The sequence below is a fragment of the Chionomys nivalis genome, chromosome 12 (assembly GCF_950005125.1).
Source record: "Chionomys nivalis chromosome 12, mChiNiv1.1, whole genome shotgun sequence".
NCBI lineage: Eukaryota > Metazoa > Chordata > Mammalia > Rodentia > Cricetidae > Chionomys > Chionomys nivalis.
In genome coordinates, this window is record NC_080097.1 from 39,226,778 (window position 1) to 39,240,264 (window position 13,487).

The 13,487-nt window shown below is 43.7% G+C and overlaps 1 protein-coding gene across 5 annotated transcripts in view; it reads left to right on the forward strand.

The window, feature by feature from the left end:
• The window catches only part of Lrch1 (leucine rich repeats and calponin homology domain containing 1), a 184,898-nt gene that overhangs the window by 83,034 nt on the left and 88,377 nt on the right, over positions 1–13,487 (forward strand). For all 5 annotated transcript variants that reach the window (XM_057785984.1, XM_057785987.1, XM_057785982.1 and 2 more), the window contains exon 2: positions 3,740–3,884. In XM_057785984.1, the coding sequence (XP_057641967.1) occupies positions 3,740–3,884 (145 nt within the window). The remainder of the gene's footprint in view (positions 1–3,739; positions 3,885–13,487) is intronic.

The window sequence follows — 13,487 nt, forward strand, 5'->3', positions numbered from 1 at the left end:
GTCTAGACTTCTTGCTCTTGCTGTGTTTTGAGTGGAGAAGTTTCACTCATCAGACTTTGGGGTGTCTGTGATTCTGTTATTAGTGGGGTGGGTAAGTGTCTTCTTGGCTCTGCTGTCTTCTGTCAGGGTCTAAATTAGGGGTGTTCACTGTCCTGTGCCTTTGATTACAATGAAGTCCGAAATTCACTCCCTCTTCCCTTCCCCTTTTTTTGTCTCCCCTCCCTTCATTTTCCCTTTCCCCCTTCCCTCCCTTCCTCCCCTCCCTTTCCTTTCCCTATCCTCCCCTTCCTTCCCTCTCTTATTCCCTCCCCTCCTCTTCCCTCCACTCCCAGCTATTTGAACCTCTCCTCCCTTCCCATCTCCTCTTCTCTCCTCTCCATCTCCTCCCCTCCCCTTTCCTTCCTTTCCTCTCTTCACCCTTCCCCTCCCCTTCTTTCTCTCTTTTTTTTGGGGGGGGCGGGGGCAGGGGCAGAGAGTAGCTAATGTAGTCCCTAGCTGGCCTGGTCTTGTCTTTCTGTCTTGTCTTCCTGAGTGCTGGGATGTGCGCGTCCACTCTGTTCTTGCTCGCTCTCTCTACCCTCCTGCCCTCTTCCCGCTTCTGCTTTTCTTCTTGGTTTTCAGGGAACAGGAAGCATTCTGAACACATGTTATTTTGTAATCTGATAATCCAAGTTCAAACACCTTAGCGCGGATTTCCCTTCCTCGCTAGGCATCCGATGGTTTGCTCTTAGGCTTTATGTAAAACTCAGAGGAGCGTCCATGCCCATTTTTTGGTACTCTTCTTTCTGTCTCCCACTAACAAAGTTGAAAATTAAACAGTGCATATAGGGAAAAAAAAGCCATATATTTGAAAGCCTACCAAGCTCAGTGCTTTCCTGTTTGTACTTGAGGCATGACTTTGCTTCCCTATGCCACGGTGACTATATTTTGGTTGATTTTGGAGAAATCAAACTGGAAGATTGACTTGTTGTCCTGGTCTTGTTGGCATCATTTCTTGAAGAAAGGTGATTTACTGGGGGAGCACGGTCAAGCTCTGTGGTTTAGGCAAGTGACCCAAGCCTGTTCTTACCCATAGGTTGGAGCCAGTACTGTTCCATGTGGGGTTTGCATGAGGCATCTGCTATGTGCTGTACAGAGTTCACCAGCTAGATCTCTTCTTACAGGCACACTCAGCTCCTGATTTAGAGCATATATATTATACATACAATGTACATACAATAATATTGTATACATACAATTTTATTCTTCAATTATGTGTTTGTGTGGGTATGAGCATGCAAGTCCTCTAGAGCAGGAGTTACAGTTGTCAACCACAATACAGGTTCCATGCACCAAATTCAAGACGTCTGCAAGAGTAGCACAGGCTCTTAACTGCTGAGCCGTCTTTCCAGCCCCAGATTTATTAAGAGTGTATTTCGGAATATCCTGAGTTATGGTTTGTTGTGAGTTTGCTGCATTTTTCTATTAAACATTTAAGCTCCTTGATTGCGTGTGGTTTTTCCATTTCTGTAGAAAGCATATACTCAGGAAATGTTGATATGTGTGTAAATAATTCAGCACTTGGTTCATTAACCCAAACAAACTCTGTTTTGCTTCAGTTTCTGCGCTGCTGACTGAGGCAACTGTTTTGTGTTGGCATCAGCAGAGTCTAGGCTGCATGTAGATTTCTTACCTTCTGCTGTAGAAACTGACGCAAATCCAGAAATATAGGCGCTCATGGCACAGGGGAATTGTCACTAGCTTGGTACATATGGAGATCTACTTATTTGGGGACAGTGAAGGCCTGGTCACAGTGGATACCCACGGTCAGCAGCTTAGACCTTAATTTGTGATGGGTATGTAGCCTGACTCCTTTCAAGGAAGGACCTTTGAGAAGGCATATAGAGAATAGTACAATTAGAAACAAAAGTTTTAATATAGCCCAGTTGGTAGCATCTTTACCTAGTGTGCATAAGGCCCAGGATTCGAGGTCTTGGGTTCATTCTTCAGCTCTGCATAAGCCTATGTGCTAGACATTGGGGGCACCTGCCTAAACCCAACAGGGAGATCAGAAGTTCAAGGCCACCACTACTAGATAGAGAGTTCAAGGTCAGCCTTGGCTACGTGAGACCCTGTCTCAAACACAACCATAATATTTTCAGAGGGTACTGATGATGCAAGCCTGTGGTCAGGTGGTAACACTGGCAGCCAAGGCAGGAGGATTGTGAGTTCTAGGCTAATTTGAGCCTGCATAGTAATGTCCCATCTCCAAAAGGAAAATCAATAAAATCCCCAACCCAAGCAAAGAAGCAAACAGAGTAGGAGTTGAATAGGAAAATTTTAGTGTATAATGAGGGAGGACCAGCCCCATCTCTGCAGAGGCCTCTGTCAGCGCAGATCAGTTTGCCCAGAGGAAAACGGGGGGGGGGGGGGGAGAATGCTGAACTTTCCCCCTCCTGGAGACCATGAGGAGATAAGAGGTGGGGACGGCAAACACCCTGTACTGTAAACACTGGAGACACCAGGCTGCACGCCACAGTTGTTCTCAGTGGAACTTTCTGAGCTGAACTCACAGGAAACAGCAGTCTGTTTTCTGGGCACATTTCCTGCTTTGCAACACACGAGAATCTTCATGTCTTCTAGAACTGGATTTTTTTTTTTCCGTTTTGGTCCTAAACATTCACGAAAGGAAATTTGTTTCACGCCCTCCCAACCCCCATCCAATGCCCAGGACCTTGCAGTCACTTCAGTGCTGTTTCTCCTTCCTGGTGTGGGACTGGGGATCTAACCCAGGACTTCACACAGAGCTGGGTACCATTCCCCTGCTAAGCTGCATCTTCAGCCCCGTCCTCCTGACAACAGCATCTTCTTCTCTTTGTATGAGTCTGTTCAGCTGTGAATGTAAGGACTGTCGTTCCCCATTTTTTATCATGGTTTTCAGGCATCATTTTGTCACAAGCATTGTGTTCATGTGTCAAGTTCACCCTCTTCCTTCAAGCTGTCTGGGAAGTTTTAAGTTCAGGAGCACAAAGTTCCCAGTTCATCGTCCTCTAGGTGTCAACTTCTGTCTTCACGGTGGCGTCCTTGCTCTCTGATGTTTGGTACCATGTCTGCTGTTCTCACCTTTGCCCGTTAAGGATATTGCATCATTTTGTTTGCAGGTGCTGCTGTGTGCTCACATCTCTGCACAGGTCATTGCCCCTGTTCTTGTGGACTTGGCTGTGGGGTTCACTTTTACTGGTAATTGTTTGGCAGACACATATTGACTCTTAATGGACATAGTTGGTTCATGTTAGCCTTGTACATTGTAAGTATTCTAGTGAATAAAACATTTTTTTTAAGTGCTGGTTATGTGTCTGTTTGTAGGGCATATAACAGACAAATTCCTCCTATGTTAGGAGAGTTGGTCTCTGATTGGAGTCAGTGCATGTAATGAATGCAAATTTGAGTGATGGTTTTAGGAATTGTGCATATTTGTCTATGTGAAAAGATATTTCCTGCCTAAGATAATTTCCAAAGTTTGGTGAAGAGCTCCTTTTGCGTAGCCAGATGTACAAGTCAGAGACCAGAAGCCCTCCCCCCCAGCACCTTAGCTTCCCTAGTGCTTGTGCTTCTGAATTTGCCCAAGAGATGGAAATCATAACAGACGCAGAAAAGCGATGCCGTTGATGAAGTTCAGATCATTGCCTGGAAAGCAGGAACAAAGCATCTATCCGGGATGTCGATGTACTCATGGCGCCTTCTTTCCTTTCTCTCGTAGATCTGTCTAAAAACAGGCTGGTGGAAGTGCCAATGGAGCTGTGCCATTTCGTGTCCCTGGAAATCCTTAACCTGTATCACAACTGCATCCGCGTCATTCCTGAGGCCATTGTCAATCTGCAGATGCTGACCTACTTAAACCTGAGGTAGGTTTAATTGGGCACTTCTGATCACGTGCCTTCAGGGACCAGCCCAAAAACCATGATGTGTCTGTCGATTATTGTGATCGATGTCAATGATCGAGATGCCACTCTTGGTCATTCTTGCAATTAAACCACAGAAATATTAACAAGGCCCTAAGTTTATAGGGCCCTTTGTATTGCTCTTGGTGCTGGACTTCCCCAGATGTCAGCAGGGCAAGGTTAAAAGGGAATATTGACATAGCATCATGTGTATAAGGATGCTAGCATGTTGTCTTCAAGAGTTCATGCAGATTTTGGAAGGAGGAAGGGAGAAGACTGACAGTTAAGGCATTTCAAGAGAAAGGGAGGTAGCCATTCTTTTTGAGTTCAGTCACTTTAAGAAAATTGCGGAGGATCTGATTTGTGTGGTGGTGCACGCCTTTAATCCCAGCACTTAGGAGGCAGAGGCATGTGGATCTCTGATGTTGGGGCTATCCTTGTCTACATAGTAAGTTTCAGGACAGCTAGGGCTACAGAGGGGAAACCCTGTTTTAAAAAACCAAATGAATGAATGAATGAATGATAAGACCAAAACAAATAAAAACCAAAAAAGACCTTCAAACAAACAAAAATGAAGGATGTGGAGGACCATTGAGCTCTCTGGTCAGATAATTTGCCTTCTTAGTTGTCATTAAATTAAGCTGGTATGTGCTGAGTCTTAGTCTGCCTTAGGTAGCATCGTGTAACACTGCATCGTGTTAATGCTGCAGACTAGAGTTTCAGGAAAACGAGTTCTTCTAAAATCTTGGTTTTAAACTTTGTAGCCGGATGCTGTAGTCAGATTCTCACTCCTTGTTCCCCAAATCCTTATCACACACTTAGGATTTCAGGAGAGAGGGTGTTGTTGTTGTTGTAACTTCTGTCTTAATGAAAGCAAGCTCCCCTGTTCCAGCTGGAATCTTTTCTTGTGCCACTAGCATCTTGGTGAGTAAAGGGTAGGAGCTAATTAATCAGCCAGGCGCATGCTGTGTAAGAAATATATCAGTTTTAAAGTTCAAAATTTCCAGGAAACCAGAGACAGCAACTCTTTATAATATAGTGATGCCAGTGGTTTTTTGTTTATTTTTGTTTGTTTGTTTGTTTTTTATTGTTCTTTTGACTTTGCCTTTTGTTTTAGTTGGCTCCTGAAAAATTAGGGGCTTTTTTTTTTTTTTTTTTTTTTTGTAACCAAAACAAGAAAGAGGCTTCCATCCTATTTCATAGGCATGCATGTTTTTCCTCAGGGTGAAAGCATTCCAAGGAATAGTTATCACTGGCTTTGATTTATTTATATTTTTGAAAATAGAGTAGGGTGCTATTAGGTTATCTGCAGGTTCATCTATCTGATCTTTAGTTCTGCAGGCTCCTGTCCTGGTGCATCTGTCCAGCTTCAGTTTTCTTGCTGTTTCTGCCAAGCAGGAAGCTCGCTCCCTTAGTCTTTCCTGGGAACCCACATAGCCGAATCTGTAGATTTTGATTCCCTAACTTCTCAAGAGATTTGTTTGTTAGTTGTGATTGTTGCCAAAGCGGCTTTGTTTGCTTACCCATTTTTGTCCCATTATAACATATTTGACCCCTGTAGTTAGCATACAATAAGTATGTATTATTATATACAACAGTATACATAATCAGTGTAACTTCATGTTGTTCTATTAAGTCCATATCTTTGGGACATAGTTGACTATAAAATCCTAAAAACACTTGATGATCTATGTTTGCATTAAAAAATTAGTAATGTTTTATTTGTTCTAATAAGTTGTAAGTTACACTTGATTGAGAATGGATTATTGCTGTCCTCAAATGAATAGAAAGACTATCATGCAGTATGGACTTGAGAATTCTTTAAGACAAAGAAGGGGCTGGAGAGATGGCTCAGCAGTCAAGAGAACTGGGTGCTTTTCCAGAGGACCAGGGTTCAATTTCTGTCACTCACATAAGGGCTCATAACTGTCTGCAACTCCAGTTCTGGGGACCGTATGCTCCCTTCTAGCCTCTTCTGGCACCAGGCATGCAAGTATTATATAGATATACATGCAAGCAAAAGACTTACACACATAAAATAAAATAAAAATAAAATAAAAACTTCCAAAAAAAAAAAAAAAGACAAAGAAGTTGTTGCTGATGGCCGAAGAGTAAGTAATGCGGTTGGCGCTCTGTGATGGGTTCCTGTGTAAGGGGAGAGGAAAGAAAAGACTGTTCCAATTGCTTTCTGCATTTCACCCCATGTCTCATCTCTCAATTGCATTGGGAATTTCAAAATTTTGTCTGTTTTTCTTTTTCCACATTTCCTACTTTGAATATTAACATTTCTGAGACTGACTCTCTTGGATTAAACCATGTGTTCTTTGAAGGAACATGATAGGAGGGGAAGAACATTAAGAAAGAGTATGCCTCAGCTCTCAGGAGCTTAATGTGAGCATTCATAAAACACATATGGTTAGCCTCTAAGTTTTTTTTTTAAAGGTAGATAATAATGCTATTATTTATTACATTTTAAATCTCTTTTTTGGGGGGATAATGTGTGCCATGGAGTGTGTGCAGTGGTCAGAGGGTGACTTATAACACCCAGTTCTCACCTTTCGCCTTGTAGTCCCTGGGGATCGAACTCAGGAACTCAGGCTTGTTGGCAAGTGCCTTTACCCCATGGACCACTTTGAGAGCCCAAAATACTAATGTGTCAGATTGCTGCAATGAACCTTTCTGACATAAAGTGACCTGGGGAGGAAAGGATTTATTTGGCTTACAGGCTACAGTCCATCACTGAAGGAAGTTGGGTCTGTAGCTCAAGGCAGGAGCTGATGCAGAGGCCATGGAGGGGTGCTATTTACTGGCTTGGTTCCCATGACTTGCTCAGCCTGCTGTCTTACAGAACCCAGGACCACCAGCCCAGGGGTGGTACCACCCACAGTGGGCTGGGCTGGGCCCTCCCCCGGCAATCATCAATCAAGAAAATGCCCCATGGAACTGGCCCACACCAGTCTCATGGTGGCAGTTCCTCAGTTGAGGGTTCCTCTTCCCAGGTGACTGATTTGTGTCAAGCTGACAAAAACTAGCTAGCCAAGTAGTTACTTTTGATGACCTCCCGCAGAAGTCAGTCTGGATATGAATATGTAAATATGAAATGATGGTGAGAGCAAGGTTTTTGAAGAAACCAAGAAGCTAGAGCTGTGTTATTCAAATAGTCTTTAAATCCTGCTTGACTAAAAGATTGAGGAACTGTATCTCTAGGATACTTCTAGGCTCGGGAACGATTTGGGCAGAATGTGTCATAATAGCTCTTGCCCGAGAGTTTTACTTGTTGTTTTTGAAATAGTAGGTGACTGTCGTAGCTGTGTACTTGCAAATATGTAACCTTGTCTAGACAACGCTGTTGGCACCCTCTGTGACGCTGAGTAATATCATAACCCCCGTGCCGTCTGTTGTCTGCGTGACAACTTCCTGACTCAGACTGGCCCCCGCTCCAGCTGGATGCAAACTGCTAACTGGAAGAATTGAGGAGGCCATATTTGGGCAATAGCTTTAACAATTGGGGGGGGGGTCACCTACTTTTAAGAAATTTTAAATATTCATTTATACATATATATGTGTGGAACAGCTTGGGGGAGTCCTCGGGATTGAATTTAGACTATCAGGTGTGATAGGTGAGCCATTTCAATAGAGTACTAAGTCTATCTCCTTCCTAAGCAACTAAAGCATTTTCTTTTCTGTGGTGTTTGCTCTCTCTCTCTCTCTCTCTCTCTCTCTCTCTCTCTCTTCCATTAACTAGGAAGAAAGACTTTTTAGATAAAGTAATGCACAAATGTCTTCCCAGATCTCATGTTTCCCTACTTACAATGAAGCCCTAATGCTGTTGTGTTTCTGTGACGGTGGGGATCACACCAGGGCGTGGACATGGAAGGCTTATGCTCCACTATGGAGCTCCAGCTCCGTTCTTGCTATATTTAGAATTCCTCCCTTTCTTAACAAATTACATGCAGGAATTACTAATTTTGTACATTCTAAAATCAAAAAAGATCCCATATAAAGATACTTGGAATTTATGGGAATGTTCAAAGTTGGTTCCGTCCCCTGAGGATCATGTACATTTTGGCAGTGTAAACAACCATAAATATTTGAGAATTGTCTTGGTGATGATGAAGATGATGATCATGGTAACGGGGCGGGGACACGTTTTAACTGTGTAGCCAGGTTCTTGGCTGGCATCCTTTCTCCCTCACGTTATCTTCGGCTTTCCGATGGCTGCTTTTGTGCCAAGGACCTCATGTCTTCTCCAGAGGCTGGATTGATTCACACATGAAAACATCTTCACCATAGACTGCAGTTAAGAACATGAAACTGGTTTCCGCTTTCTCTTAGATGATGGAAATGTAGTATTTGTGGAAAATACTGTTTTATTGCTGTTTATGTAGCCTGGTTTGAAGCATCTAGCTTCTTTTAATCTTTGCCTCTTGCTGTTCGCAACCAAAGGTTATGTTAGTTTAGTGTGTGTGCCCCCTGCCTTCCTGCTAGAAAATGTCTTTGTCCAAGAAATGTGGCCAAGAACAATAAAAGTGATTCAGCAAGCCTGTTGCTCTATAGCAACGAACACTTGGAACCGGAAGCACCCAGAGAAGCCTAAAATCTATTTTAAAGGTCTGGAAAGGTGTTAGTGTTCCAGAAGAAACTAGAAGAGCCTGGAGCAGCAGAGGGCTTGGCTGCAGTGAGTGTTAGGAATCTTAGAATGGAGAACGTGGAGGCTCATCTTGGAGAAGTTCAGGGGTGGAGGCATCAAAACCCAAACTTCTTCAATGGGACTGCTTCCAGGACCAGGGGGAGCGGGTTTCCTATTCTCAGAGGAAACAACCAGCTGGGCCTGAGTTACTCCTCAGAAGCCCTCTCTTCCCAGCTTGGGCTTGGAGCTGTTGCCCTTGAAGGGGGTTGTCCGTGGCATGAAATGTTATCACACTGTAAAAGGAATGCATTCTGGCTGCCACCTGCTTCTGTGGTACCCTTTCTGGCTGCTAAACAATGTGGAGAAAGAGCCAACTTCCTGATGGTCATATAACCAGTAGCCCCACATTCTTCTGGGGCTCGTTCTCAGAAATGATCTTTAAGCCTCAGAATACCCACTCTCTTGTTTGAGGGACCCTGGGTCGGGGCAACTTTACAAAGCACAGTTGTTTCATTTTTTTTGTTGTGAAACAAAAATTAATTTTCGTTGTTCTTTTGCCTTACACCAACCATTTCTGAAGAAGCTATCTGCGGGAAAACAGTATGTCTTTGCTCTAGAAAATGGGAAAATTGATACCATTTTTTCTGAACTTGGAGTTTTTTTTTTAAATTAATACAAACTTAAATCTCCACCTTTTTAAGAAGCTCTGTTCAAAAGGAAAATGTGTGTGTGTGTATGTGTGTGTGTACATGCATATGTAAACTCGTGCAGTCACGTGTGTGCACATGCATGTGTGTATGTTTGTGTTTGTATGTGGTCATGCAGTGTGCTCTTGTGTATCTGTGTGTGTATGCATACATATGTGTACCTGTGAATGTGTGTGTATGCATGTGTGTGTCTGTGTGCATGTAGCTGGTCTATGATAGTCATGTATCTTATGAAATCTCAGATACACAGAGACACCAAAACACAGTGAGCCAGACTGGAATTTGATAGTATTAATCTTGAAAAATGAAAACATTTTCCATGGAGTGGTAGAAGTGAAAGAGGCCATTGGGATGTCCAGGCTGCACAGTGCGCCTGTCTACATGTGGCTTGAGCCTTGGTTTTTCTAAGCCCTGGCGTTTGTTGATGTGGACAGACATATAGTCAGACACCCTAAACTTTTGGATGTGTTTATAAATTGCTCTGCGTTAAGTGTGTGTAAGTTTCTGTCTCTTTGTTTTGTGCTGGCACGCTACCAAACAAGTAAGTTAATAATGGGATATTTCTTACCAAATTCCATTCCTTTTAGCATAGCCCAGGCTTGGCAAGACTTCTGTGGAGGATTTTTCCATTATACACACCTGATCACAGATGTTTTCCCTCCCTGTTTGTATTGGGAGGAAAAAAAGCCGGCGACACAAAAGTGACATTGTGCTCCCAGCGGAGCGCAGCCTGGGTTTGCGGGTTTTTTCTTCAGTTCTGGTTCTGATCTTTATAGCCATGTTAAGGTCTTCGTGCCCCAGAGTAGACCTCTGGAAATGAGGAAACACTTGATCTGAGTTCACTGCAGAAATTCCTTTCCGCTTACAGTCGTTCCCAATGTTCGTTCTGTGGTCCCAAGTGAGCAAATTCTAAATTGCATTTATTTTCCCAACTAGACCAATAAAAACACCTTGAAACGTTGCTGTTTCACTAATAAGCAACTCACTACATTTCCTGTATATAATAAGAGAGGTGGGAGAAAAAGCGTGTGTACACACACAACACACACACACACACACACACACAGAGAGAGAGAGAGAGAGAGAGAGAGAGAGAAAATATTCTGGATCTGAGGAATAATTGTCCTCATCACCACCAGCACCATGTAGGTGTGACATCACTAAACAAGTCTTTCTGCAGCCTTTGCAGCAGGTGTGAGGCAGGCACACGTTCTTCCCCCAGGTCACACTGGGAGTGATGGAGAGAGGCCTCTCCCCCCCCCTCGCTTTAGCATTGCTTAGGTTGCTGAACACTTTGACCCTGTTATTTTGCTGAGCGCCCTCTCCACTGCATTCCGTGCTCTGCAGAACTATTTCATGAACCTTGAAAGTAGTTGTTCAGGCATTTTTCAGGGAACAGCCTAAGTATAGAAACAAGAAAATAATCCTTTGTCTTTGAAATGCTGCTATAGTTCCCCCTTTAGCCTTCTGTGCATTTGCTTCTCATTTTTTCCAGAAGATTTTCTTTTTTATTTTTATTTTTTTGAGACAAGGTCCCACTATGTAGCCCTGGCTGACTTGGAACTTGAGGCCAGTGAGACTTCAAAATTCACCCAGATCTGCCTGCCTCTGCCTCCTGAATGCTGGGATTAAAGGCGTACATTACCATGCGAGCTCCCATGATTATTATTATTTTTTTCTTTTTTTTTTTTTGGTTTTTCGAGACAGGGTTTCTCTGTGGCTTTGGAGCCTGTCCTGGAACTAGCTCTGTAGACCAGGCTGGTCTCGAACTCAGAGATCCGCCTGTCTCTGCCTCCCGAGTGCTGGGATTAAAGGCGTGCGCCACCATCGCCCGGCTCCCATGATTATTTTTAATTAAAGATGATGTGTGTGTGTGTGATCCTTCCATTTTTGTTTACATTATCTGTTGATCCTTCATCTTCTATTTCACTCATTTCTAGTCTGATCTATCATTTCCTTCATTCTGTTTTGCCTACAGGGATTTTCATTTTCTAAGCCCAAGCTTTGGCTAAACCTGTAGTCCTCCTTGTTGCGGGATATGTGATAACACCACGAACCCCGAGTCTGCCTTTGTGTTCATTAAATAAAATCAACCAGGAAGTGGAGCTAGCAACTAGTTGGTAGAAAATAATCATAGAGAGTCGGAGGGAGTCTGGAAGACTGATAGAGAGGCACCCAGAAAGTAGTAGGAGGGACTTTGAGTGTGGCAGTATTTCTTGGTTTGCAGTGAGGGAGGAAAGCTCTTTTTGGAGACATTGGTGAAGGGAAGGTCAGCTAGTTGCACCTCAACCTCTCTGAGCTAGCAGGTTTTCACCCCAGCCTCCTACTCCTGAGCCTTATTGAAAAATAGAACGATAGAGATTTAATTAAAAACTCTATTTGATGGCAGTGGCAGGAGGTAGATCTGGTGGTGACTTCTGGAGAAGGACTGCAGAGCCACAGTTATTGACTGAAACAGCTGTGCATACAGCTGTAGCTACTGTGCTGGAGATAAAACAACACATCCTGCCTCGGTGCCCCCAGTATTGGGTTATAGTCTTGTCCCACTGAGCCTTCAAGGCGTGGGTGCCTATAGCTTTGGGTGGATGCCTATTTTTATATGTATATTTTAGTTTCTGGTACTAAACAAACCATAAAGACAATGAATGTAAAGTGATTGTGACTTAGTTATTGATGCTTCAGTACAAGATTGGGAAGTACTAATGTCCCAAACAAAGTACTAAACAAACTATAAAGACAATGAATGTAAAATGATTGTGACTTACTGATGCTTCAGTACAAGATTGGGAAGTACTAATGTCCCAAACAAAGCATGTGATGGAAGAAACCAAAACGCTATTCACCCCACGAACCAGAAAGCAAAGAAACAGATAGAAGGGGGCTCTCATCCAGAACGTGCCCCAAGTGACCTAAGAGTACAGCAGAAGGCTCCACCTACCTTCTCAAGACCAATAGCTCTTCCTTTCCTGAGATCACCACCCCAGGTACCCAAGCCTTTAATTCATGAGCTTTGGGTGAAGGTGTCAGTTGTCTAAACCGTAATATGCATTGATTTTTAAATCACCCAATCTTTTCTACTTTCTAGCATTACTCTGACGAACAAGCTTTACATTTCTATATCCTTGCTTTAGGTTACCTTTTAAAATTAATTTGAATTTGTTCCACTGTTTCAGGGAGTGTTTCTAGTTTATAGATTCTTTAGATGGGTCAAGATTTGCTGTCTAGCCTGGGCAGTTAATTCTATGACTAATCCGTCTGTGCTTGCTGGGAAAAAAATAATATATACATGTAAAGACAGTTGTGGGTGACTTTTTAATTGGTGTTTACATATCTTCCACTGTAACACACGGGGTGTGTGTGTGTAGCTGGTGTGCTAATGAGACTTTCATTGCTGTGTTTAAATGAGCAGGACAAGGGTGGAAAGCATCCTCTTTTGAAGCCTGAGAGGCCCCTGCTGGGGAGGGAGTGGCGGAGCAGGGCTGCTCTCTTCACAGCAGCCAGGAAGCAGCTGGAGAGGAAGGATATCAGCCCTAAAGGGCTTCCTCCTCCTGCTCTTCTTCCCCCTGCATCCCCAGCCTGTGAGCTGGTGTCTTCTCCATCCAGGGCACTCATTCAGATTCCTATCAGCACATGAAAGAGTTGTATCGTGGTGCGCTCATAGCACGGGGCTATAAATGGGGAAACTATTTCCTGGAGGGTGTGCGTGTTTTTTGTCTTTTTCCTTTCGGAGCAAGTATCCCCAGGACTGTGAAGACCCTGTTGCCTGAAGGTAGGTGGGGCAGGACCAAAGAGTGACCCGTGTGCTCTGAGGGGAGTCAGTCAGCCTTCTTCCATTGGCCGGTGTTTGAATGGGAGCCCTACAGGGAGTTTGTGCAGAACAGTTTTGAGTGCTGTCCCTTGTGTAGGTGATGACTGCAGTGAGACCATGGTGCCCTCAGCCAGAATGTGCCCTGGAAAGCAGCCTAACTTCAGTGGGGGTGGCCACTGAGTGTCTGACAGCAGCGTGACATCTGCGGCCCTTATATAGAACCTGCAGAGCTTGCCAGGCATCCTTTATCACCATTCTATGTAAAGGCAGTTTCTCCGCTTTATTCCTTGGGAGTCATCAAGCTTTTATGCGTAGATCTTCAGAAACCCCATAGGAGGGCTCTGCAGCGTTTACTACTGTAGAAAAAGCACGATCACAGTTGAGGTAGGATGTGGCTGATTGTGGCTCAGATGTTGTTGCCT